The 27,418-nt window shown below is 48.6% G+C and overlaps 1 protein-coding gene across 2 annotated transcripts; it reads left to right on the forward strand.

The window, feature by feature from the left end:
* The first annotated feature begins 309 nt into the window (after positions 1 to 309).
* Positions 310 to 27,418, forward strand: WRAP53 (WD repeat containing antisense to TP53). 2 transcript variants are annotated; one of them, XM_028702822.2, is made up of 11 exons: positions 310 to 395; positions 1,713 to 2,172; positions 7,983 to 8,081; positions 11,431 to 11,539; positions 14,757 to 14,845; positions 17,744 to 17,834; positions 18,451 to 18,583; positions 20,479 to 20,687; positions 22,171 to 22,274; positions 24,424 to 24,576; positions 27,057 to 27,418. In XM_028702822.2, the coding sequence occupies exons 2-11, from the start codon at positions 1,895 to 1,897 to the stop codon at positions 27,253 to 27,255; spliced, it is 1,464 nt and encodes a 487-aa protein (XP_028558655.2). In that variant the 5' UTR covers positions 310 to 395; positions 1,713 to 1,894; the 3' UTR covers positions 27,256 to 27,418. The 2 variants fall into 2 exon arrangements, with proteins under 2 accessions (XP_028558655.2, XP_028558656.2); XM_028702823.2 differs by having other exon boundaries at positions 335 to 492.

The following is a 27,418-nucleotide window of genomic DNA, read 5'->3' on the forward strand; positions in this document are numbered from 1 at the left end:
TGGCTCGGTCCCATTTCCTAACCCGAAGCAGAAACAGCGTATTACACTGTGTTGTAAACCCCGGCACCCTCCTCCTCCTCCTGGCATCTTTTTTGTTCGGGACGGGGAGAGCGGACACGCGACTGCCCATTCACACGCCTCTGGCAAAACTCGCGGGTTCCATTCCCCCACCCCGTTGCAAACCCGGAACCTCCCCCTCCAAACACTGAGGCGCCGCGCGCCGCTCTAACAGCTTTTCGTATCTCTATGGGTAGGATAGGGGGGGGGGGAAAGAGTCTCGCGAGAGGGATCCCGAGCCTTCCAGCTCTCGCGAGACGGGAGTGGGCGGAGCCGGCGTGGTGTCATGGCCGCCTCCAGTGGCTGCCCATGAGTTGCTGTTGGGGAGCTGCTGGGAGGTAAAGGGGCGCTCCTGTTCTCTGGGCGGGGGGAGATTGGGGGGGGGCTTTTTCTGTGCTTGCACCTCCCACCCTCCAGCCCCTCCCCTTAAAATGGGTAATTTATTCACTTTTATTTATTGCGCCTCCACTTTGTGTTTTTATATATATATATAAAAGTAGCTTAAATGCTAAAACTTAGCACACAGTGACTTAAAAAAACCTGCGGGAAACTCTTCTGTTCCTTCAGTCTTACTCTGGCAATTAAGAGTACAGTACATCTTCCACAATACAGTTATCTGATTTTGACGTTTTTTGTTTGGCTTTATGTGTAAATCTTGTAACCCGCTCTGGTATTTTTTCTATGAATAAAGGTATATGCTAATTCACAGCTAGAGTCTCCTCCAGCACCATAATTCAAAAGCATCAATTCTTCTTCTTCTTCTTCTTCTTCTTCTTCTTCTTCTACATAAAATAACAAAAAGCACCTTGAGCTTGGCCCAGCAGCAAATTGATTCCTGAGTGCTAGAAGTCTACTCCCGCCCCTTGCCGAAAAAGCTTTCCCCGCCCCCAGATTCATTCCTCTGAGGGCTTGTGTTTCTCTTAGTCATGAGGTGGGTAAAAAAAATTAAAATGCCCAGCGGGGCACCTGTGCCAATGGGAAATCCTACTCAACAGTTCACTTTCATGGGGACCAGCAACTTGATTTCATTTTGTTACTTTTGAAAAAAGCTGAGACTGGCAGGCTACTGTATTCTGTGGTTGCTGCAGAATACGTTCAGTCCTAAGGATGGCTGGAATATTTGGGTATCAGTCTGGGCTATAGCTGTCAACCGTCCCTTATTTGGCAGGAAACTCCCTTATCCCAGTACCGTGTCCCGCTGCTGTCCCTTATTGATGATGTCCCTGAAATTTCCTGGGTTTCAAAGGAAGCAGCTCCTCTCCCTCCCTCCCTGCCGGCCAGGGAGGAGGGAGGCTCCAACTGTGTTGCTTGGCTGTGTTGCTCACCCAATAAGGAGCCTGAGAACGACTGGGGGGTGGAGCTTGCATGCCTTGTGCCAATCAAATCGGCCGCGTTGCCTGGGGACTTGCCTTTGCTCAGCGCTTCCCAGCGGAGAGGGGACGGTGGTTTTCCTTGCTGCATCCCCTTTGCTGGGTTGCTGCGCTGTGGGAACCACCGCTTGAGGCTTCGTTTGGATGCTGGTTGACTAAAATCCCTTATTTTGGCTGCGGAACCCTTATTTTCGAGGCTGCTGGTCCCTTATTTTCAAATCTGTAAGTTGTCAGCTATGGTCTGGGCATTCTTATTTATTTTGCAACTTTTTCCTTTCTGTGCAGAATCCTTCCTCCCTTTTGGCAACCTCCATCTCCTTCCGTTGGGATGAATGAAGCACCCGGCGCTGCGGTACACTCAAGCTTTCCCTGGTGGTCTGGCTTACATAAACACTGTCCTCTTAGTAGTAGCAGCAGGTGGTGCCTCTTAGGAGCAGGGCTTGAGGAGACCCTCTGAGGCTTGTGTGATGGATGCCGAGCCGCCCCTTGACCATCAGGTTGTGCTGGAACTGGAGCAGCCAGACGACAGCAAGGTGGACCCCGGGGCCATTTCTGGACCTGCGGCGAAGGTGCCAAGGCTAAATGGGGGCCAGGAAGACGAGGGGGCTGCTGCGGAGGCAGTTCCTGGGCCCAAACCCCCGAAGGAAGAACCTGAGATCGGGGAGACAGCGCATCACCTCAAGGAAGAAAAGGAGGAAGACGCGATTGATGGAGGAGAAATGTTGGCAGAGGAAGGAGAGTATTAGTGAGTGTCGGGTCTTGCTTTGCAGGCAGATGGGTGGAGCTCCAGCTCAGATTGATCCTTTGCCCAGTTCAGGAAGGGGAAATAATAATTGCTAAGCAGTTGGCCCCTTATCTCTCTCGCCCTGACCTTGCCACTGTGATCCATGCGACGGTCACCTCCAGCCTTGATTATTGTAACTCGCTCTACGTGGGGCTGCCCTTGAGACTGACCCAGAAACTCCAGCGGGTGCAGAATGCCGCGGCGAGACTCCTTATGGGGTCTTCGCTGCGAGATCACATTCATCCGGTACTATACCAGCTGCACTGGCTCCCGGTGGAGTACAGGATCAGGTTTAAGGTGCTGGTTTTAACCTTTAAAGCCCTATATGGCCTATGACCCTCGTACTTACGGGACCGCCTCTCCTGGTATGCCCCACAGAGAAACCTACGGTCTGCAAATAATAACATCCTCAAGGTCCCAGGCCTCAGAGAGGTTAGGCTGGCCTCAACTAGAGCCAGGGCCTTCTCGGCTGCGGCTCCAATCTGGTGGAATGCTCTGTCACAAGAGACTAGGGCCCTGCGGGACCTGACATCTTTCCGCAGGGCCTGCAAGACAGAGTTGTTCCACCAGGCCTTTGGTCAGGGCACAGCCTGACTCCCTCCTCTGGCAACCTGCACAGAATTTTGCCTAATTGGTTGCCATCAATTTGATTTTAATTAATTTTTATAATGAAATATTTTTAGAATGTGTGATTATTTGACTGTTTGATTATTTGATTGTTGTTAGCCTCCCTGAGCCCGGCTTCGGCTGGGGAGGGCGGGATATAAATAAAATTTATTATTATTATTTATTATTAATAATAATAATAATTTTTATTTATATCCCGTCCTCTCCAGCTGAAGCCGGGTTCAGAGCGGCTAACATCAAATGTATAACACATTAACATAAAATCAGACAATCAATTAAAATACATCCTCAAATCAGATCAGGATCAGAATAAAATCCAATCAGATGGCAACCTGCAGATTAGGGTTGGGGACCTTAAATGCTCACCAGGCCCAACTGTTTGTGCTGAACTTATATGGGCCTGTGAGAAAATTTGGGAGGCCACTTTCATGCAAGTTCTTATGAAAGGGGAGAGGGAGTCAGACTGAACCCCGACCAAAGGCCTGGCAGAACAGCTCCGTCTTGCAGGCCCTGTGGAAAGATGTCAAGTCCCGCAGGGCCCTAGTCTCTTGTGGCAGAGTGTTCCACCAGATTGGAGCCACAGCCGAAAAAGCCCTGGCTCTGGTTGAGGCCAGCCTAACCTCTCTGTGGCCTGGGATCTTCAGGATGTTTTTGTATGCAGACCGTAAGTTCCTCCGTGGGACATACCAGGAGAGGCGGTCCCGTAGGTACGAGGGTCCTAGGCCGTATAGGGCTTTAAAGGTTAAAACCAGCACCTTAAACCTGATCCTGTACTCCACCAGGAGCCAGTGCAGCTGGTATATAGCTGGTATAGAAAAATGATTTTTTAAATTATTGATTTAATATTTGTGTTCCGCTTTCCCAACAACAAATGTTGGGCTCAAAGCATCTCACAATAATCACAATAGCTTCTTCTTCTTTAAAATGCAATTGTTATACTATTAAACACAGCATTGGCTAAAAGCACTTAAAGGCATGAGCTGCCAGCGTGGCTTATCTCACCAAAATTCCTCAGAAAGGTGCCTGTGCCTGCACATTTTGTTTCATAACTTTCTTTGTTTCACTTGAAAAAAGAAGTAAACTTAGCCTTTGCCCTCTTGCAGGCATGAGCCCTAGCGCATTTGCTCCTTTTGCGCTGTTATAAATCTGGCCGCGCAAATAAAAGCAAGTTCAGTTGCATAATCCAAGATCACTTGGCTACTCTTAAGGATTTGCACAGTTCAGGCTTGCAGGCTCTCACTCCTTAACATTACAAACAGGTTTGCTTAACTTCAGTTTACTTGTACTCAGTTTGCCACACCAGTTGTGGTGTTTAACACACAAGGCCAGAACAATAGCGTGGGAAACCACGGAAGCCAACTTCACGGACCTTCAAGTTACGCAGGTTTAGGAATTCCATCGCCTTTACACATGCGTAGAAATTAAGCCACACGGTAAGCAGAGTTGCAACGGCCTTGTCGGAAGAGCAAAAGTAGTGTCGTAGGCACAGCCTTGAGTAAAAATAAGGCCATAGATTCATCCATCAGTGCTGGAAAAATCCCTCACTCTTCTTCACAGGCAGGTTGAAACCCTTTCACCATCCTTTCATTCACTGTTCTCTTCAGACTTACTTTTACTATATAATAATAATAATAATTTATTATTTATACCCCGCCCATCTGGCTGAATTTCCCCAGCCACTCTGGGCGGCTCCCAATCAAGTGTTAAAAACAGTACAGCGTTAAATATTAAAAACTTCCCTGAACAGGGCTGCCTTCAGATGTCTTCTGAATGTCAGGTAGCTGTTTACCTCTTTGACATGTGATGGGAGGGCGTTCCACAAGGCGGGCGCCACCACCGAGAAGGCCCTCTGTCTGGTTCCCTGTAGCCTCACTTCTTGCAATGAGGGAACCGCCAGAAGGCCCTCGGCGCTGGATCTCAGTGTCCGGGCTGAACGATGGGGGTGGAGACGCTCCTTCAGGTATACAGGACCGAGGCCATTTACGGCTTTATTATTTTTTTTTTTTTTTATAAATTTTTTATTGCGTTTCTTTCCATAATTTTATACAATCCAAACAGCACAAATGCAGTGTAAACAAGAAACATATTTTCCTTTCTTTTTTACCCAAAACAAAAACAAAAACCCATTCCCTATTTGGACTTCCCCACACCCTCCGAAACTGCGTTCTTTAAGTTTAATAATGTCAGCAATTTGTTACCTTATTTCATACCTTATTGTAACTTTCAATTATTATGCATCCAACTTCAATATATTGTATCTTGTTTTCAATACTTTTACAATAGACATAACATATTATTAATACTTTCCAGTAATTGTCTTTTAAGTTCCAAACCTAATTTTCAATCTAAAAAATCTTAATGCTGGAGCTTGGTTTTTCAATTTATGCAAATTATTGGCAATCAAATAACTTATAATATCTTTGTAAATAGTCCTTAAATTTTTTCCAGTTCTCCTCCATAGTCTCTTCTCCCAAATCTCGGATTCTGCCAGTCATTTCGTCCAATTCCATATAATCCATCAATTGCATATGCCATTCTTCCAGAGTAGGCAAATCTTGTGTCTTCCAGTGCTTTGCAATAAGTATTCTTGCTGCTGTTGTTGCATACATAAAAAAGGTTCTGTCTTTCTTTAACACATTCTGGCCGACAATACCCAGAAGGAAGGCCTCTGGTTTCTTGGGAAAGGTATACTTAAATACCTTTTTTAACTCATTGTAAATCATTTCCCAGAAAGCCTTTACCCTTGGGCATGTCCACCAGAGGTGAAAGAATGTCCCTTCCGCCTCTTTACATTTCCAACATCTGTTGTCAGACAAATGGTATATTTTAGCAAGTTTAACTGGGGTCATGTACCACCTGTATATCATTTTCAAAATATTTTCTTTCAGTGCACTACATGCCGTGAATTTCATACCGGTGGTCCATAACCTTTCCCAGTCATCAAACATGATGTTGTGCCCAATGTCTTGAGCCCATCTTATCATGGCGGATTTAACTGTCTCATCCTGAGTATTCCACTTAAGCAGCAAGTTGTACATTCTCGAAAGTACCTTTATCTTTGGTTCTAACAGTTCTGTCTCTAATTTCGATTTTTCCACCTGGAATCCTATCTTTTTATCCAATTTAAAGATCTCTTGGATTTGAGCATAATGAAACCAGTTTTGCACCTTATGTTTTACTTTTTCATAGCTCTGTAACCTCCAATTGTCACCTATTTTTTCTAGCATTTCCCAATATTTCAACCAGCCAGTCTCCATATTGGGCTTTTTTCGGGCCTTGGCCTCCACTGGTGAAAGCCACCTCGGGGTTTTACTTTCCAATAAGTCTTTGTATTTTGTCCAGACCATAAATATTGCTTTTCTGACAATATGGTTTTTGAATGTTTTATGAATCTTAACCTTGTCGTACCACAAATATGCATGCCACCCAAAAGCATTGTCAAACCCTTCTAGATCCAGGACATCAGTATTTTCTAAAAGCAGCCAATCTTTCAACCAGCAGAAGGCTGCAGCTTCATAGTATAACCTTAAGTCTGGCAGGGCAAATCCCCCTCTTTCTTTTGCATCAGTTAGAATTTTAAATTTTATTCGGGGCTTTTTGCCCTGCCAAACAAACTTCGAAATGTCCTTCTGCCACTTACCAAAACATTCAGGTCTGTCCACAATCTGAAGGGCTTGAAACAAAAACAACATCTTTGGCAATACATTCATTTTTACTGCTGCGATTCTGCCCAACAAGGAAAGTTTCAATCTTGACCAAATTTCTAGATCTTTTTTAACTTCTAGCCAACTTTTTTCATAATTATCCTTAAACAAATTCAAATTTCTGGAAGACAAATTTATTCCCAGGTATTTCACTTTTTTAACCACACATAATTCTGTTTCCTTCCGAAATTCATCTGTTTCTAAAGGTGTCAAGTTTTTAACCAGAACCTTGGTTTTTTGCTTATTCAACTTGAATCCCGCCACCCGACCAAACTCTTGGATCAATTCTAAAACTCTTTTTGTACTAGATTCTGGCTCCTGTAGTGTTAAAACCAAATCATCTGCAAAGGCTTTCAATTTATATTGTTTCTCTCCGACCTGTATTCCTTTTATCATCCGATCCTCCCTTATCATATTCAAAAACACCTCCAGGACTGAGATAAATAAAAGAGGCTTTAAAGGTCAGCACCAACACTGAATTGTGCTTGGAAACGTACTGGGAGCCAATGCAGATCTCTCAGAACTGGTGTTATGTGGTCCCGGCGGCCGCTCCCAGTCACCAGTCCAGCTGCTGCATTCTGGATTAATTGCAGTTTCCGGATCACCTTCAAAGGTAGCCCCACGTAGAGTGCGTTGAAGTAGTCCAAGCGGAAGATAACTAGAGCATGCATCACTCTGGCGAGACAGTCTGTGGGCAGGGAGGGTCTCAGCCTGTGTTCCAGATGGAGCTGGTAGACAGCTGCCCTGGACACAGAATTAACCTGCGCCTCCACAGACAGCTGTGAGTCCAAAATGACTCCCAGGCTGCGCACCTGGTCCTTCAGGGGCACAGTTACCCCATTCAGGACCAGGGAATCCCCCACACCCGCCTGCTCCCTGTCCCCCCAAAACAGTACTTCTGTCTTGTCAGGATTCAACCTCAATCTCTTAGCCGCCATCCATCCTCCAACCGCCTCCAGGCACTTACTGCTTATTCCACTGTGTTTATCAATACGTTGATCCACCACAAATTGCAAGGAGGCTGGATTTCAGAGTTCTCCTTCTGAGGGTGAGGCCCCAGCGTGTCTGAGCGAAGGGGGTGGTCTCCTCTTTTATTATTATTGGAAATAGGGGTAGAGGTTTGAGATAGGGATTGGATTTAGGGTTAGGGATAGGGTTATTATTATTATTATTATTAGGGATAGGGATTAGGGAGCTGTCCAGAGTGACTGGGGAAACCCAGCCAGGTGGGCGGGGTATAAATATTTTTTTTAAAATTATATTATTATTATTATTATTATTATTATTATTATTATTATTGCAGTATTCCTATAGAAGCTCCTGCCCTTCCTTTTGGGCTGGATCCTGGGAGGGGAATGGGATGTTAGCAAGCTTCGTAATGGGGTGGCTGGGTGTTCCTGGCTTAGCACAGCGTGACTTTCCTTTTCCTTCCCCTTCTAGCTTCCCGACCTACGATTTTTCGCAGGCCCCCAAACCTCTGACAGGCTCTTGGGTGGAGTACAGCCACATACCGGAGAATTTCCTTAAAGGCTGCAAATGGTGAGTGGACTGGAATCGTAGAACTGTAGACTTGGGAGGGACCCCTAGGGTCATCTAGTCCAACCCCCTGAATCGCAGCTGAAGAACCCCTGACCGATGGCCGTCCAAGCTCTGCTTAAAAACCTCCCAAGTAAGGAGAGTCCACAAGCTCCGAAGGGAGACCGTTTTCACTGTTGAACAGCTCTCACTGTCAGTTCTTCCTGGCGTTCAAGTCGGAATTTCCGTTTCTTGCCACCCAGTTCTTCTGATTTCCTGGCTTTTGTAAGGAGCAAAAACACACACTGTTCCCTTCGCTCTTCGCCTTCGTCCCTGGCAAATGTTGAAGCTGAACTGTTGTCCAGAATAGTTGGATTTTGGGACACTCCCACCACATGTGGAGGTATGTGCCTGTGGAGGTGCACCCTCTCCAGCATTTTGGTGAGGTTCCTGGGCGTATTAGCGCTAGTTTTCTTGGTGTTAAGTACCACCTGTAGGTGATTTTCAGAGTGAGTTCTTTTCTTTTTGTTGATAGGGATTTAAAGGGGGGTTTAGACCACATTCTGGTCCATTGAGTGGATTTAATCTTGTAGCCTATGTCATCCTCCCATTGTTTTTTGATAGCGTGTAGGGAGTTTGTGGGTTTTTGTAGTAGTATTTTGTATATTGCGGATACCATCCCTTTACCGTGTCCCTTTGTTGTTAGGAGGTTTTCGAAGGTTGTCAGGGGCCTAGTTGTTGCTGATTTTACTACTGGATTGCTTAAGAGGGCGTGTACCGTATTTTTCACTCTATAAGACGCACCAGACCACAAGACGCACCTAGTTTTTGGAGGAGGAAAACAAGAAAAAAAATATTCTGAATCTCAGAAGCCAGAACAGCAAGAGGGATCGCGGCGCAGTGAAAGCAGCAATCCCTCTTGCTGCTGTGGCTTCTGGGATAGCTGCGCAGCCTGCATTCGCTCCATAAGACGCACACACATTTCCCCTTACTTTTTAGGAGGGAAAAAGTGAGTCTTATAGAGCAAAAAATACGGTAATTGGTGATGTGCTAATCAGGGCATTTGGTGTCTTCCAGTTTGTCTTGAATTTCTTGCGTTGACAAAGGTTTGTTATTTTTATAGAAGTCTATTAGACGACGCGGGTGGCGCTGTGGGTAAAAGCCTCAGCGCCTAGGGCTTGCCGATCGAAAGGTCGGCGGTTCGAATCCCCGCGGCGGGGTGCGCTCCCGCTGCTCGGTCCCAGCGCCTGCCAACCTAGCAGTTCAAAAGCACCCCCGGGTGCAAGTAGATAAATAGGGACCGCTTTATAGTGGGAAGGTAAACGGCGTTTCCGTGTGCGGCTCTGGCTTGCCAGAGCAGTGATGTCACGCTGGCCACGTGACCCGGAAGTGTCTCCGGACAGCGCTGGCCCCCGGCCTTTAGAGTGAGATGGGCGCACAACCCTAGAGTCTGTCAAGACTGGCCTGTACGGGCAGGGGTACCTTTACCTTTTACCTATTAGACGATATAAGCCTTTGGTTGGCCAGGTTTTTATCTGGAGGTTTTGTGCTGGGTGATGGAATAATGGGTGGTACGCCAGGGGAATTAGTGGGGATGGGGTTGGGGAAGCTGAACTATAGTTGAACTGTGCAACTCCCTTCCACAGGAGCCTGTGATGGGCTTTAAAAGGTCTGGACAAATTCATGGAGGGGGAGAGGGCTATCAATGGCTCCCAGTCAGGATGGCTGTGTTCTGTCTCCCCAGTCAGAGGCAGCGAAGCTCCCAGTTTCTGGAAACCGCAGGAGGGGAGAGTTGCTCTTGGGCTCAGATCTCGTTTGCAGTTTTCCCCGCAGGCATCCGGTTGCTCACTGTGAGAACAGGACACTGGACTAAATGGGTGATGGGCCTGATCCAGCCATCTCTTCTTATGGTGTTCTCTTCAACCTTTTCAGAGCTTATGAAAAGGCCCCTTCCTTCTAATAATTTGTTCTCTTGTGGGTTTCGGACTTCTCTTCTCGAGTAGAGTCTGAGAACTCTTTTTTAAAATAATTTTTATTAATTTTACAATTCAGAATACTTATTTAAACATCCTTAAAATATCAGTGACTTCCCCTCTTCTCTTTCCGTGGTTCGTTTTGCATATCATAAATCCCTGCATGTTTTACATAAACTATACCAATCAGTATTCCATTATTACATCCATCAAAACTTATTTACACTGTTGAATTTATCTTAATGCTGCCAGTGCTTACAAGTGTACAGTTTCCCCCCATATATTCAATAAACATTTTCCAATCTTCTTTAAACATATGTTCTTGTTCTCTTATTCTGTATGTTAAGTCTGCAAGCTGCGCATATTCTGTCAACTTAAGTTGCCATTCTTCTTTGGTTGAGACCTCGCTCGCTTTCCATTTTTGGGCTACCAAAACACGGGCAGCAGTAGTGGCGTACATAAATAACCTTTTTTGACACCTGGGAATTTCCATCTGAATTATCCCCAACAAAAAGGACTATGGGTTGTTGGGTTTTTTTGGAAAGGTACTTTTAAATGTTTTTCCCCATTCATTATGAATGATTTTCCAATACTCTTTTACCCTTTTACAGGTCCACACATATGAAAGAAAGTTCCCGAGTTTGGGAACTTTTTTTTAAATAAAAAAATTATTAATTTTTACAAAATTATAAACAAATAAACAAACATAGATCATAACCTTATTAACATTACACATTAACATTGTTAAATGACTTCCTCGTTTCCCCTTGGTTGAATTTCCATGCACAACCTTTTAACAGTTTTCCAAATCAAAATTCTTATGAAATTTGACTTAAACATTAACATCCTTATATCTTTTAATTTTAAAATTAAACATATTAATTCATCACTTAACTTATATGAAATCCTAAGGCAATTAAGTGTCTGCAAGCTAATTCCAATTACCGGTAATTTAACTTTGGGAACTCTTGATGGACATCAATGGGCCATTCCTTTGGAAGGGGGTGGGGGAAACAGGGAAAGATGGGAATGGGGTAACTATTGTTTGGGCCTATCATAGTCTGGACCATGGGTAGACAAACTAAGGTCCGGGGGCCAGATCCGGCTCAATTGCCTTCTAAATCCGGCCTGCAGATGGTCCGGATCTGGCCCGCGAATGGTTTTTACATGAGTAGAATGTGTGCTTTTATTTAAAATGCATCTCTGGGTTATTTGCGGGGCATAGGAATTCGTTCATTCCCCCCCCCCCCAAAATATATATACTCCGGCTCCCCACAAGGTCTGAGGGACAGTGGACTGGCCCCCTGCTGAAAAAGTTTGCTGACCCGTTGTCTGGACAAACAAGGGAACAAGTTGCCACTCTTCTCACCAACAATGTGCCCCTTCCCACCTCTCTCCAGGGCTCCTGACGGGACCTGCCTGCTCACCAACAGTGCTGACAACACCCTGCGGATCTACAACCTCCCTGCCGAGCTGTACGCGGAGGAATGGGGGACCATCTCTGAAATGGTTGGTACAGTGGTGCCCCGCAAGACGAATGCCTCGCAAGACGGAAAACCCGCTAGACGAAAGGGTTTTCCATTTTGGAGGTGCTTCGCAAAACGAATATCCTATGGGCTTGCTTCGCAAGACGAAAATGTCTTGTGAGTTCCTGCAGGGTTTTTTTCCTTTCCCCCCCTTTTCCCCAAGCCGCTAAGACGCTTATCAGCTGATCCGCTAAGCCGCTTAACAGCTGATCCGCTAAGACGCTTAACAGCTGATCGCTAAGCCGCTTAACAGCTGATCCGCTAAGCCGTTTAACAGCTGATCTGCTAAGCCGCTTATCAGCTGATCCGCTAAGCCGCTAATAGCGCTAATCCGCTAAGCCGCTAATGGGCTTGCTTCGCAAGACAAAAAAACCGCAAGACGAAGAGAATCGCGGAACGGATTCTTTTCGTCTTGCGAGGCACCACTGTAGTGGTATGAGCGCTGAGTGTGCGTCTTGCCTGCCTGCCAGCACATGTTTGCGTGGGGAGGGGAAGAGGCAAATTCTCCTGTGGCAGGAATCGGGGGGGGGGGCCTCTGGCCCTCCCAAAGTTGCTGGACTCCCCCTCCCATCATCTCAAACCATTGGCCATGTTGGGGGGGGGCGGTGTGGTGGCGATGGGGAATTGCAGCCCCAGAAATACCTGGAGGGCTGTAGGTGTCAGGAGCTCGTCCCTACACTCGAGTAAGACCCTGGCAGAGCCACATGCCCGACTGGCATGTTCTCACCCTCCTGGTCGATCGTTTGGGAGCTCCATAAGCTTTCTTCATCCCGAACATCACAGCGACTGATGCCAACCGACACCGGCACATTTAGGGATCCGCAGAGTTTGCGCAGCTTGCGTGACAGACCTCAGCAACTCAGCATTTTGGCTAATCTACTTTATTTACATATAAACACACACGGAGCACTGCAACATGGCTCCCTCTCTCTAGCAGCAGACAGTAAAGAGAAATAACAAAGGATAATCATCATCATCATCATCATCATAATTTATTATTCATACCCCGCCCATCTGGCTGGGTTTCCCCAGCCACTCTGGGCGGCTTCCAACAAAACACTAAAGTACAGTAACCTATTAAACATTAAAAGCTTCCCTAAACAGGGCTGCCTTTAGATGTCTTCTAAAAGTTTGGTAGTTATTTTTCTCTTTGACATCTGGTGGGAGGGCGTTCCACAGGGCGGGCGCCACTACCAAGAAGGCCCTCTGCCTAGTTCCCTGTAACTTGGCTTCTCGCAGCAAGGGAACCGCCAGAAGGCCCTCGGAGCTGGACCTCGGTGTCCGGGCAGAACAGTTCCACTTCACAGTAACACAAACATCCTGTCTCCGTCACTTCCCACTTTGTGGAGCCAAAACATATACCGTCATGTGATAGACAACAATCGCATGACTGCAATCATGGAGCAGGAATTCTAACAGTAGGTTCCACGTTGGGGGTGAGCGGTGAGGTTCCAGAGTTTGCCGGCGATGCTAAATGATTCAGGGTCCTCAAAACGAGACGGGGTTGAGCTCCGAAAGGACCTCTCCAAAGTTAGCGAATGGCGTGGTAAAGGGACATAGGCAGTTCAGCAAGAAGAGGGGCAAAGCGGTGCGTGCAGGGGCAGAAATATCCCTAACATCCATGGGTCTGAACTGGCATGATTGGCCAGGAATGAGGCCTCCGGCAGGTAGCAGATCATTCAATGAAGACATGGACCCAGAACGCAGCAGGGTGCAAGCTGTGAAAATAAGGCAGATTCTGTGACCATGAGGGAAGAAACTGGAAACAAAACTACTGATAGCGTAAAGCTGTTACACAAATTATTATTATTATTGTTGTTGTTGTTATTACAGTGGTTCCCCGCAAGACGAATGCCTCGCAAGACGGAAAACCCGCTAGACGAAAGGGTTTTCCGTTTTTGAGTTGCTTCGCAAGACGAATTTCCCTATGGGCTTGCTTCGCAAGAAGAAACGTCTTGCTAGTCTTGTGATTTCCCCCCCGCTTTCCCCCCTTTTTCTAAGCCGCTAATAGCCTTTTAGCAGCTAAGCCGCTAAGCCTTTAATAGCCACTAAACCGCTAATAGCGCTAAGCCGCTAATAGGGTTGCATCGCAAGATGAAAAAACCGCTAGACGAAGAGATTCGCGGAACAGATTCTTTTCGTCTTGCGAGGCACCACTGTATTATTATTACAGTGGTGGGACATGGGTGGCGCTGTGGGTTAAACCACAGAGCCTAGGACTTGCCGATCAGAAGGTTGGCGGTTCGAAACCCCGTGACGGGGTGAGCTCCCGTTGCTCAGTCCCTGCTCCTGCCAACCTAGCAGTTCGAAAGCACATCAAGTGCAAGTAGATAAATAGGTACCGCTCCGGCGGGAAGGTAAACGGCGTTTCTGTGCGCTGCTCTGGTTCGCCAGAAGCGGCTTAGTCCTGCTGGCCACATGACCCGGAAGCTGTACGCCGGCTCCCTTGGCCAATAAAGCGAGATGAGCGCCGCAACCCCAGAGTCGGCCACGACTGGACCTAATGGTCAGGGGTCCCTTTACCTTTGTATTACAGTGATACCTCTGGTTGTGAACGGGATCCGTTCCGGAGCTCCATTCGCAACATGAACAGAATGCAACCCACGCGTGCGTGGGTCACGACTCGCTGCTTCTGCGCATGCGCGTGACGACATTTTGAGCGTCTGCTTTCACAAGCGACGAAACCCGGAAGTAACCCGTTCCCTTACTTCCGGGTTGCCGTGGGACGTATCCTTAAAGAACGTAACCTGAACCGAACGTAACAAGAGGTATGACTGTGTTATTATTATTTAGATTTATATACCACCCTTCATCTGAAGATCTCAGGGCGGTTCACAGGATAAAATCTCAGGATAAAAGCACAAGATAAATAGTTAAAACAAAAGCAAAACACTGTGTTTGGAATACGGTTCTGGTCGCCTTGCCTCAAAACAGGATTTTGTGGAGCTGTGAAAGGTCTCGCCGACCTTGCTCTTCCCTAGAGCGCAGAACAGAGGAGGATTCTGGGAAAGACCTCGCGTCGCTTTCCCAGGCGCGAATCTTCCTTTGTGGGGGATGTCAAAGAGTGGGGGGGGGCAGCAAAGGCTGGGTGGGGGCCAGTCTTCCAGACTAACGCAGGAAATATTCCTGCAAAGGTGGCAACTTTGGTCGCAATCTCTGCTCCAGACAGGGTGCTCATTTCTTTCTCTCTCTCTCTCCAGAGTCCCGTCTTGCGCATGGCCGAAGGAGACACCGTCTACGATTACTGCTGGTTCCCGCTGATGAACTCCTCCGACCCGCAGACTTGTTTGTAAATCCATCTTTCCCCTCTTTCCCCCCCCTACCTTCCTCTTTCCCCCCAGTTGCTGGTGGGAATAAAAAAGAAAGAAAACATTTAGCCAAGTAGCCGGAAGAGGCTCGAGCTTTGAACAGCCCCAGGAGAGGCGTCCGGAAAAGCCAATTGCCGAAATAATTGAACGCTGCCTTAATTAAATCAATTGAATTGAAATTAACCACCGCCTAATTAGAAAGGTGGGGCTCTGGAAAGGGAGCTGGAATCTGTACGTCCCCTGCCTTGCCATTGTGGTTTGACAGGTGGGCGGGTAATAGACAGTTTACACTTCTCAGTGACAATAATGAATTAATCATCTATAATCGATTAAGATAGCAGCAAATCACAATACATAAAAGGCCACAAATCATACAAAAGGATGTAAAAGGATTAAATTAAGAAGCAAACACGCACAACTTATAAAATTATTTTCAAAACAATACAAAACAAACTATCCCTGAACTCTCCTCTCAACTGCCTCTGCTGTTCTCAAAGTCACGGTCTGGGAACGGCTCCCAGGGTGGGGGGCGGGGGACAGACAAGGCTGGTGGAACCCATTGCCCGCAGACAATGGCCCACCCCTCATCCTGTTCTTGTAGCTGCCACCCAGATGCCCCAGTGGGAGACCTCCCTTACTAGCTGTGGCCAGCAAAATTCTTGCAAGGATCTTAGCAAACCGTCTCTTAACAATATCCGATTTGACCCTTCCTGAATCCCAAAATGGTCTTCAGCCTTCTAGGGGGACAGTGGACGTGATTTTCACCGCTCGACAGCTCCGAGAAAAATGCAGAGAGCAAAATCAACCTCTGTATATGGCATTTATTGATTTGACTAAGGCTTTCGACACTGTAATAATAATAATAAAAGGTAAAGGTACCCCTGCCCATACGGGCCAGTCTTGCCAGACTCTAGGGTTGTGCGCCCATCTCACTCTATAGGCCGGGAGCCAGCGCTGTCCGCAGACACTTCCGGGTCACGTGGCCAGCGTGACAAGCTGCATCTGGCGAGCCAGCGCAGCACACGGAAACGCCGTTTACCTTCCCGCTAGTAAGCAGTCCCTATTTATCTACTTGCACCCGGAGGTGCTTTCGAACTGCTAGGTTGGCAGGTGCTGGGACCGAACGACGGGAGCGCACCCCGCCGCGGGGATTCGAACCGCCGACCTTTTGATCGGCAAGTCCTGGGCGCTGAGGCTTTAACCCACAGCGCCACCCGCATCCCTTTAATAATAATAATACTAATTTATTATTTGTTCCCCAGCCACTCTGGGCAGCTTCCAACAAAGATTAAAAATACATTAAAATGTCACACATCAAAAACTTCAGATGTCTTCTAAATGTCAGGTAGTTGTTTTTCGCTTTGACATCTGAAGGGAGGGCGTTCCACAGGGCAGGCGCCACCACCGAGAAGGCCCTCTGCCTGGTTCCCTGTAGCTTTGCTTCTCGCAGTGAGGGATCCGCCAGAAGGCCCTCGGAGCTGGACCTCAGCGTCCAGACAGAACAATGGGGGTGGAGACGCTCCTTCAGGTTGTTCAGTTTCTGTTAATTGGTTCTCGTGGGAAACTTGCAGATTCTAGCTTCGCACAATTAACTCAGGCTGGTGTCAATTTACTCTTGGCAGAAAGCCCAGGTCTGCTTGACCTAGAAACTACTCACTCTGATTGGTTAACGACCAGCACTCAACTCTGTTATCAAGGGTTTGCTAGCTCAGTTTGAAGTGAGGTGTTGTTAGGAGTAGAAGTGCTGTGTATGGTTATGAGAGAGAGAGAAAGAGAGGGTTTATTTTTGCTTTGTTTTGTATGCAGAAACTCTGCTGGTTTGTTTTATTTTCTCCTTTTAATAAATCCTGTAAATAGTTATTCTGAGTCTAGCTGACTAGTCATTACCGCCGCAACTAGCTTCTTCGCTGTGCAGGAAAACTCTGCTATGTTTGGGCTAAAGCCAATAGGGCTATGCCTGACACTCCAAAGTTCCATGACAGGTCTACTGGGCTGAGGCCGTTTAGGGCTTTAAAGGTTGAATTGTGCTTGGAAACGTACTGGGGGCCTATGTAGGTCTTTCAAGACTGGTGTTATGTGGTCTCAGCGGCCCCTCCCAGTCACCAGTCTAGCTGCCGCATTCTGGATTAGTTGCAGTTTCCAGGTCACCTTCAAAGTTAGCCCCACATAGAACGTGTTGCAGAAGTCCAAGCGGGAGATAACCAGAGCATGCGCCACTCTGGCCAGACAGTCCGCGGGCAGAGAGGGTCTCATCCTGTGTACCAGATGGAGCTGATAAACAGCTGCCCTGGACACAGAACTGACCTGCGCCTCCATGGACAGCGGTGAGTCCAGAATGACTCCCAGGCTGCGCACCTGGTCCTTCTGGGGCACAGTTGCCCCATTCAGGACCAGGGAGTCCCCCACACCAGCCCTCCCATCCCCCAAGAACAGTACTTCTGTCTTGTACTGTAGATCGTAATGCCCTGTGGACTGTCCTCCTGAAAATTGGCTGCCCGGATAAATTTGTGAACGTCATTCGGCTCCCCCATGATAAGAATGGCTCTCAAAGCGAACCGTTCACAGTGGGATCAGGTGTTAAACCTCCGAGCAGGACCCCCCCCCCCAGCGCCAGAGCACACTCCCCCCTCACTGTTAATTCAGAAGCATCGCTCCCTCCAGTTGCAGAGGCAGGCCACAGCTGCCATCGTTAGCCCTCTCCTCCGCGAATTTGCCAGGGCTCATTCAGGGTTTGTCCTTGGCGTTTATGCCCAGGTGCGAGGTGGCGCTGGGAAGTGAGCGAGCGCTGCCCACCCTTTTGCCTGCCCCTTCCTTTCTAGTTCACCCGGCCCCCCGGCTGCCCCTCACTGGCCCTCCTTCTGCTTCTCTGCCCCTTTCAGTGTCGCCAGCAGCAGCCGGGACAACCCCATCCACATATGGGATGCTTTCTACGGAGACCTGCGCGCCACCTTTCGACCCTACAATCACCTGGTGAGCATGTGCCCGGGGGGTGGGTTTGTGTCGCCGGCTTTGCCCGGCAGACGTGTTGTGGGCAATAGCAACACCCTAGAGGTCCCGGGCCCTAAAGAAGTCAAATTAGCCTTAACCAAAGCCAGGGCCTTTTCACCACTGGCCCCGGCCTGGTGGAACGCTCTGCCTCATGAGACCAGGGCCCTGCGGGATCTGATTTCTTTCCGCAGGGCCTGTAAGACAGAGTTGTTCCACCTGGCCTTTGGCTTGGAATCAACTTGATCTCCTCCCCCTCTTTCCTTTTTCCTTTCTCCTTCTGTGATGGAACTCCTATTTGGGGACTTCCCTGGCTTTTTTCTGTCCCATGTAGGACCAGTCTGAATAGTTGGCCTTGATGAGGACTTGACATTTTTATCCCCAAAAAGGTTTTTGATTGAGTTCTACTGAAAGGAGGCTGCATTTTAATGTTGTATTTTAATCTTGTTTTTTAAGCTGTATTCTAATCAATTGTTTTTATATTTTGTGTTAGCCGCCCTGAGCCCGGTCTTGGCTGGGGAGGGCGGTGTATAAATAAAAATTATTATTATTACTATTCTCCTGGAGTTGGTTCCTGCTGACCCTCCCATTTTCTCGCCAGGATGAGCTGACGGCCGCCCATTCCCTGTGCTTCACCCCGGACGGCTCCCAGCTCTTCTGCGGCTTCGACAAGATCGTGAGGGTGTTTGACACAGCGCGGCCCGGGCGCATGTGTGAAAACAGGCCCACCCTCGGTGAGTCGGTCTCGGTTCTGTCCGGGGAGTTTCTGGGCGAGGCAACATCTCCCCTTCTGGGTGCTTTGTGGCTGAGGGACCCGTTGGCGTGTCTAGATGGGGCCAGGAGCAAAACGGCAGAGGCAGGAATCTGGGCAGTGTGGTGTCGTGGTCGGAGAGTTTGGACTATGACCCGTGAGACTAGAGTTCAAATCCCCCTCAACACATAAAGATCCCTGCCGTTCTCGGCCTCGCCAAACTCACTGGGCTGTCGTTGGGATTAAATGAGGAGGGGGTTACCATGAGAAAGAAGCTGGGATACTAATAAGTCCCAGTGCCAATAGCAGCCAGTCATAACCTTAGAAAGGTAAAGGTAAAGGGACCCCTGACTGTTAGGTCCAGTCGTGGCCGACTCTGGGGTTGCGGCTCTTATCTTGCTTTATTGGCCGAGGGAGCCGGCGTACAGCTTCCGGGTCATGTGGCCAGCATGACTAAGCCGCTTCTGGCGAACCAGAGCAGCGCACGGAAACGTCGTTTACCTTCCCGCCGGATTGGTACCTGTTTATCTACTTGCACTTTGAGGTGCTTTCGAACTGCTAGGTTGGCAGGAGCAGGGACCGAGCAACGGGAGTGGGGATTCGAACCGCCGACCTTCTGATCGGCAAGTCCTAGGCTCTGTGTTTTAACCCACAGCGCCACCCGTGTCCCCCGTAACCTTAGAAACCTTGGCTCAAATCAGATGTGTGTCTTTTTAAATAAGGTAAACGGCTGTTGCACTGCTCTGGGAAGCCTAAAATTGCGCGTCGGTGTTGTTATAAGAAAAAAAACCTGCTCCCTTTCCCTTATGGGGTATTCCGGAGCCCATACAGAGTCCTTAAGTGGGTTCCCTATCGGTCGAAGAAAATAGCAGACGCCAGCCAGAGTATATTGAGAAGCAAAGCAGCTTTATTGATCTACTATTGATTTTTATTGATCTTTATTGATCTATTGTAACAGGGTCCCCCACTCACCACATGTAGGAGGGAGGAGAGAACCCAGAACAAGCCTTTATATAGACTCTTGAAATTGCCCACCCTGTAGCCCAAGACCACCCCCCAAAGCATTATACATACATCACAGAAGGAGGCGGTCTACAGCAGAAATCCTGTCTGCCAGGATACCTGATAATGGTCCCTGATTGCATTCCCTGGGCAGCCTGGCCATTCTTTGGTGACAGTTAATACTTTAGTTCCTGAGTCCAGGTCACAGGCTAACCCTATTCCTACACAAATACTCTCTTAAGACAGGATTTGCAAGCAAAAAGACAATGGGAAGGCTTTCCCCATTTGCCTCCCTCCTTGCAGAGAAATACATTGAGGTCGATTTGGGAGAGTCAAAACAGCTTCAGGATTGCTCTCCTGTACTATTTCAGACACGTGGTTTATATACTTACGTATGCGTTTGCCGTGTGCATTTATGAACATTTAGATTTGAGACCTTAGAATTCTTATAACAGTGTCGATGCGCCTCCTCTGGAAAGTTGTTAACCTTGGGGGCAGTTGCAGAAAAGGCCCTGCTGCGTCCTTCATCTGTCCCTGCTCTCCTGAGCACAAGAGCAGCCTGTTGGATCAGGCCGACGGCTCACCTAGTCCCGGCATCCTGTTCTCACAGTGCAACCAGCCTGTGAGAAACCCAGTGAGCAGGATCCGAGCGCAAGAGCCCCTTTCCGCCCCAGCAACCAGGATCCAGAAGCATCTCTGCCTCCGACCATGAAGGCTAGCAGCCCTCGATAGCCCTCTTTGAATTTGTCCAGTCCTCTTTTGAAACCATCCAAGCCGGTGGCCACCGCTGTCTCCTGTGGGAGGGATTTCCGCAGGTTAACGCTGCACGAAGAAGCCCTTTCTCTCCTCTAACCTCTCCCCTCTCCGGTCCCCCAGTGAAGAAGCAGGGCCAGAGCGGGATTATTTCCTGCATTGCCTTCAGCCCGACGCAGCCCATCTACGCCTGCACCTCGTACTCCAAGACGGTGGGCCTCTACTCCCAGGCAGAGGGCGACCCCCTCACCATGCTAAACGGGCACCAGGGGGGCGTCACCCACGCCCTCTTCTCCCCGGACGGCTTCCACCTCTTCACCGGGGGGCGCAAGGTGAGAGCTTACCTGTGGGGGGCGGGGGAAGCTGAGGGCTGGGCACAGGAGAGAGGGGCATTGTGGGCCGGGCCCTTAAGAACCCATTGAGTCCAGCATCCTGTTCTCACAGTGACATAATAATAAGAATAATAATAATTATTATTTATTACTTGTTACCCCGTCCATCTGGCCAGGCCTCCCCAGCCACTCTGAGCTGTTCCCAACAGGATATTAAAAACACAATACAGTGGTGCCTCGCAAGACGAAATTAATCCGTTCCACGAGTCTCTTCGTCTTGCGGTTTTTTCGTATTGCGAAGCACGGCCATTAGCGGCTTAGCGGCTATTAACGGCCTAGCGGCTTTAAGAAAAAGGAAACAAACTTGCAAGAACTCGCAAGACGTTTCGTCTTGCGAAGCAAGCCCATAGGGAAATTCGTCTTGCGGAACGACTCAAAAAACGGAAAACCCTTTCGTCTAGCGAGTTTTTCGTCTTGCGAGGCATCTGTCTTGCGGGGCACCACTGTACAGTGGTACCTCGGGTTAAGAACATAATTCGTTCTGGAGGTCTGTTCTTAACTTGAGGTACCACTTTAGCTAATGGGGCCTCCCGCTGCTGCCCCGCGATTTCTGTTCTCATCCTGAAGCAAAGTTCTTAACCCGAGGTACTATTTCTGGGTTAGCGGAGTCTGTAACCTGAAGCGTCTGTAACCCGAGGTACCACTGTAAAATATCAAACATTAAAAACTTCCCTAAATAGGGCTGCCTTCAGATGTCTTCCAAACATCAGATAGGTTTATTTCCTTGTTTATCTGATGGGAGGGCGTTCCACAGGGTGGGCACCACTACTGAGAAGGCTCTCTACCTGGTTCCCTGCAACCTCACTTTTCGCAGGGAGGGAACCGCCAGAAGGCCCTCGGAGCTGGACCTCAGTGTCCGGGATGGACGATGGAGGTGGAGACGCTCCTTCAGACCTACTGGGCCTTTGAGGCCATTTAGGGCTTTCAAGGTCAGCACCAACACCAGTAAAATTACACCAGTAAAATTACAATAAAAACATAATGGGGGGAGGAACCAATTTAAAATGCAGCCTCATTTTAAAAGTAGCCCATTTTAAAAGTAGTCCTCTCCTCCTCCACGAATTTGCCTAATCGTCTTAAAGCCATCCAGGTTGGCCCTCCTGTGGGAGTGAGTTCCGCAGTTTAACACCCACGCAAAATGCTTCGTTCGCCCAGCCTTCAGTTATTTCTGGCAAGTGTGGAATTTATCCTCTCTTTCCTGGGAATATGTGGGGGAACAGGAGAGAGACTTCAGGTTCCCTCATCTCCCTCGAGGTCTGGGGCAGCATTCCCCAACCCGGTGCTCCCAAGCTGTTTTTGCCTATTGGTCCCATCAGCCCCAACCAACACAGACCAAAACCAGCTGGAAGGGCCCCAGTTTGGGGCAGGCCGGCCTGGGGGAAGCGGCCTGTGATGGGGTTGTGCTGTTGCCTTTATTTTCCAGGACACTGAGATCCTCTGCTGGGACCTTCGACAGCCAGGCGATGTCCTGTTTTCTGTGTCCCGGACAGTTGCCACCAACCAGAGGCTCTATTTCGACTTAGATCCGTGAGTCCACCCTTCTCCCCTTACAAGATTATATCCTTTTCTCTGTTTATTTATGTTTGTTTAAATAATACAGGAAACAACGACAAAAAAGAAAGAAAGAAAAGATTGGAAACAACCCAAAAACATTGAAAACAAATATTACATACTTATCACAAAATATCCACCCGCATCTTCCCTCCGCCACAATTCGACGTCTTTGAATCTCTGTTTACACCTTTATCGTTGCATTCTCCAAATGTATCATTCTTCGTATTTTATCTCGTCTCTTTTCCAATTCATAGATATACTTTACATTTTTATTCTAGGCATATCTTTCTTAGAACACTATTTTAACATATAATTTTTTGAAACGTTTCCCTTCCTTTTTTAAATTTTTGATTTGACTGATATCTTATGATTGAGCTTAGCTTTGCCAGTTCTAAATATTCATTTCATTTGCAAATCCACTCCTCTTTTGAGGGCAAGATTTGAGATTCCCATTTAGAAGCAATCACTAACCTCCCTGTCGTAGTTGCATATAGAAAAATTCCTTTTCCCCCCACTTGCGGTATATCTTTCCCTATCAAGCCTAGGAGATATGCCTCTGGTTTTTTCAACGATCGGGATTTTCAACATTTTCTTTAATTCCTCATGTATTACTCCCCAAAATTTCTTAATCTCCTCACAACTCCAACACATACGTGTTATTGTTCCTGCTTTTTTCGCACTTTTCCAGCAGAGGTCAGATTTCAGTTTGTAGATTTTGGCCCGCTTAACTGGTGTAAAATACCACCTGTGGAATGTTTTAACAAAAATTTCTTTAACTTGAAGCCATGGGTTTGAGTCCTACCCTCCAGAGTGGGAGAGAACAAACAGCCCTTCAGATATTTGAAGATGACTCTCAGATTTCCTCTCAGTCTCCTATATTTCAGGTTAAACATGCCCAGCTCCTTCGACCGTTCCTCATCAGGCTCGGTTTCCAGACCCTTTATTTTCTCGGCCGCCCTCCTCTGCACACCTTCCAGCTCGTAAACGCCCTTCTTAACGGGGATGGTTTTCCTTTTGCTTCTTGCCACCTTTCCAGGAGTTGCTGGCCAGCCGCAAGTTTTCAAAAACGTGCATCCAGGCTAAAAGGGAAGGGCCATAGAAGGAGACCGCTGAGTTCAGCCCCTTCTGGGATCTGGTGGGGCTTCCCGGTTCCCTTTGGGGACACCTCCGGGCCTGTCCCACCAACTTCATCGCCACGGGACGACCTGGCAGCTTGGCCCGTGGTGCTTTAAGCAGTTGGTCCCTTACCTTTCCCGCCCCAACCTGGCCACAGTGATCCATGCGACGGTCACCTCCAGGCTTGACTACTGTAATTCGCTCTACGCGGGGCTGCCCTGGAAACTGTCCCAGAAACTCCAGCGGGTGCAGAATGCTGCAGCAAGGCTCCTTATGGGGTCCCTGCCATGGGAGCATATTCACCCAGTGCTTTACCAGTTGCACTGGCTCCCGGTGGAGTACAGGGTCAGGTTCAAGGTGCTGGTTTTGACCTTTAAAGCCCGATGCGGCCTAGGACCCTCATACCTACGGAACCACCTCTCCTGGTATGCCCCGCAGAGGACCTTAAGGTCCATGAATAATTATAGTTTAGAGGTCCCAGGCCGTAAGGAAGTCAGATTATCCTCCGCCAGGGCCAGGGCCTTCTCAGTGATGGCTCTGACCTGGTGGAATGCTTTGTCCCAGGAGACCAGGGCCCTGCAGGATTTAACCTCCTTCCGCCGGGCCTGTAAGACAGAGCTATTCTGCCTGGCTTTCAATTTGAATTTATCCTGATCTTTCATTCCCCTTCCTTCCCTCCCCCTCCCCTTTTTATGAAGATTACCCGCTCTTGGATCCCACAGCTAATTCTCCCCTGGTCTCCTCGCTGGCCCAAATAGAACTAATTCAGCCAGCTAGCCCTGGTGATCATCTAATGTTTAGTGGATGGATTTCCCCCCCTAAATTGATTCTTGAATTCTGAATTTATTGTTATTCACGTTTCATACTGTATTTTATGCTGTTTTCTGTTGTATCACTTAAGTGTTTTAAATTTGTTGCTAGCCGCCCTGAGCCCGGTTTTCTGAACCGGGAAGGGCGGGCTATAAATAAAAATTTATTATTATTATTATTTACTTTTCCTCCGCAGGAGTGGGAGGTTTCTCCTGAGCGGCGACACAGAAGGACTGGTCAGCGTCTGGGACACGGCTCAGGCCCCCAGCGACAGCAATAACCTGGCTCACCCCCTGATGGAGCCCATCTTGCAGTTCCAAGCTCTGAGCGACTGTGTCAACGGAATCAGGTACCGTATTTTTTGCTCCATAAGGCGCATCAGACCATAAGGCGCACCTCGTTTTAGAGGGGGAAATCAAGGGAAAAAAACTTTTTTTTTTGGAGAGGCTGAGCGAGGCTATGGGAGAAGCCCGGACAGCGAGCGGGATGGATCCCACTCGCTGTCTCGGCTTCCTCTTTAGCCACGCGCAAACTCTCCAGCCGGGAGAGGCTGCGCGCGGCTAAAGAAGCCATAGCCGCACACAGCCTCTCCCGGCCGGAGGGGCTGCGCGCGGCTGTGGCAATACCCCCACCTCCCGCAAAAGCCTACAGGAGCCGCGCACCCTTTAAGGAGCGTGCGGCTCCTGTGGGCTTTTCTACGAGGAGGGAGAAGGGACTGACTGGGCGCATCAGTCCCTTCTCCCTCCTGGGGAAAAGCCCGCAAGAGCTGCGCGGAGCTTGTGTGCGGCTCTTGGTAGCTTTTCCTGCCTGCCTCCCGCCTGCATTCGCTCCATAAGAGGCACACACATTTCCCCTCACTTTTTAGGAGGGAAAAAGTGCGTCTTATGGAGCGAAAAATACGGTACTTATTGTGGGGTGGTGGTGGTGAGGCCCTGCCCTTAATCTGGAGGTGGATACAGGGTTTCAAGACTCCTGAGGGTTGGGGTTATTGCAGATATTTGAAGATGGCCCTCATCTCCTCTCGGTCTCCTCTTCCCCAGGCTAAGCACGCCCAACTTTGTCCGCCATTCCTCCTGAGGTCTGTTGAGGGACTGGCACTTGCCCATCCGATATCAGGGACTGGACTGAAGGGGAATGGTGGGGACCGCCCCCCCTTGCACTTCCTGAGAAGAGGGAGACAGTATAGATTTAGAACAGTGATTTGCAGAACCTCCAGCGGGTGCAGAATGCCGCGGCGAAGCTCCTTACGGGGTCCTTGCCACAGGACCACATTCACCCAGTGCTTTACCCAACTGCACTGGGTCCTGGTGGAGTACAGGGTCAGGTTGAAGGTACTGGTTTTGACCTTTAAAGCCCTATGCGGCCTAGGACCCACGTACCTACGGGACCGCCTCTCCCGGTACGCCCCGCGGAGAGGTCCCCAAATGACAACACCTTGGAGGTCCTGGGCCTCAAGGTGGTTAGATTGGTCTCAACTAGGGCCAGGGCCTTTTCAGTACTGGCCCCGACTTGGTGCAACGCTCTGTCACAAGAGACCAGGGCCCTGTGGGACTTGACATCTTTCCACAGGGCCTGCAAGATGGAGCCGTTCCGCCTGGCCTTTGGTTTGCACTCAGTCTGACCCTTATGTTTCCCTCCCCCTATGGTTTTGATCTATGGGCTATTATTAAAATGAGGCTGCATTTTAAATTGTATTTTTAACTTGTATTTTAAATTGTCCCGTCCCCCCCCCCCCCCCAATTATGTTTTTATTGTAATTTTATTGGTGTTAGCCGCCCTGAGCCCAGCTCTGGCCGGGGAGGGCGGGGTATAAATTATTATTATTATTATTATTATTATTATTATTCAGAGGCTGCAGAGAAGCTGGGAAATATTGGGAGGGGAGCAAGAGGAAGAAGGAGAATAATCACCAGGGGAGAGACAGCTGACAGAGGGTGTCTTTAGAAAGCATTCCAGATCCCGCCCTTCTCCCAGAACCAGGCAGGCATTGAGAGTAGGAGAACAGAACCTTTATGCACATGTGGTGGGACTGTGCGAAGATAAGAGAATTTTGGCATATAATATACAATGAACTCAAAAAGATAATAATAATAATAATAATAATAATAATAATAATAATAATAATAATAATAATAATAATAATTTATTATTTGTAACCCGCCCATCTGGCTGGGTTTCCCCAGCCACTCTGGGCGGCTTCCAACAAGGATTAAAAATACATTAAAATGTCACACATTAAAAGCTTCCCTGAACAGGGCTGCCTTCAGATGTCTTCTAAATGTCAGGTAGTTTATCTCTTTGACATCTGACGGGAGGGCGTTCCACAGGGAGGGCGCCACCACCGAGAAGGCCCTCTGCCTGGTTCCCTGTAGCTTTGCTTCTCGCAATGAGGGAATAAAATACCATGGTGAGAACTTCTTGTGTCCCCAGCCGTGAGGGAGGGGGATCGGACACTGAGATACAGCTCCAAGGGCCTTCTGGCGGTTCCCTCATTGTGAGAAGTGAGGTTGCAGGGAACCAGACAGAGGGCCTTCTCAGTAGTGGCGCCCGCCCTGTGGAACGCCCTCCCGTCAGATGTCAAGGAAATAAGCAGCTATCTTCTCTTTAAAAGACATCTGAAGGCAGCCCTCTTTAGGGAAGTTTTTAATATTTAATGTTGTATTAACACTTGATTGGAAGCCGCCCAGAGTGGCTGGGGAAACTCAGCCAGATGGGCGGGGTATAAATAATAAATTATTATTATTATTATTATTATTATTATTATTATTATTATTATTATGATGTTCCCTGAAGCCTGACCCCCCCCGTCTTTCTGCCTCCTTCTCTTAGCCTCCACCCCAGCCTTCCCCTTCTGGCCACGGCTTCCGGCCAGCGCAAATTCCCTGACCTGTGGGACAGCGAAGACGACGACCAGGAGAAAGGGAGAAGGCCGTCCGCTCGCCACCAAGACCGCGGCGACAACTCTCTCCAGCTGTGGTGGTGCTCCCCGGGCACCGGGGCGGAGGAGAAGCCCCAGGCCCCCCCGTAGCCTCGGCCCCCTTCCTCGTGCCTGCCGGGGTTTGCTAGGGGGCCCAACGCTCGATACTGCCACAGGGCCGCGAGGGTGCGGGACCTCTGGCGTGCCACAGGTGCCCTCGGCCCATGAACGTCGCCGTGTTTATATGTTTCTACGCGTGGCGCTTTTGTACCAA

This window comes from Podarcis muralis, chromosome 13 (assembly GCF_964188315.1).
Source record: "Podarcis muralis chromosome 13, rPodMur119.hap1.1, whole genome shotgun sequence".
NCBI lineage: Eukaryota > Metazoa > Chordata > Lepidosauria > Squamata > Lacertidae > Podarcis > Podarcis muralis.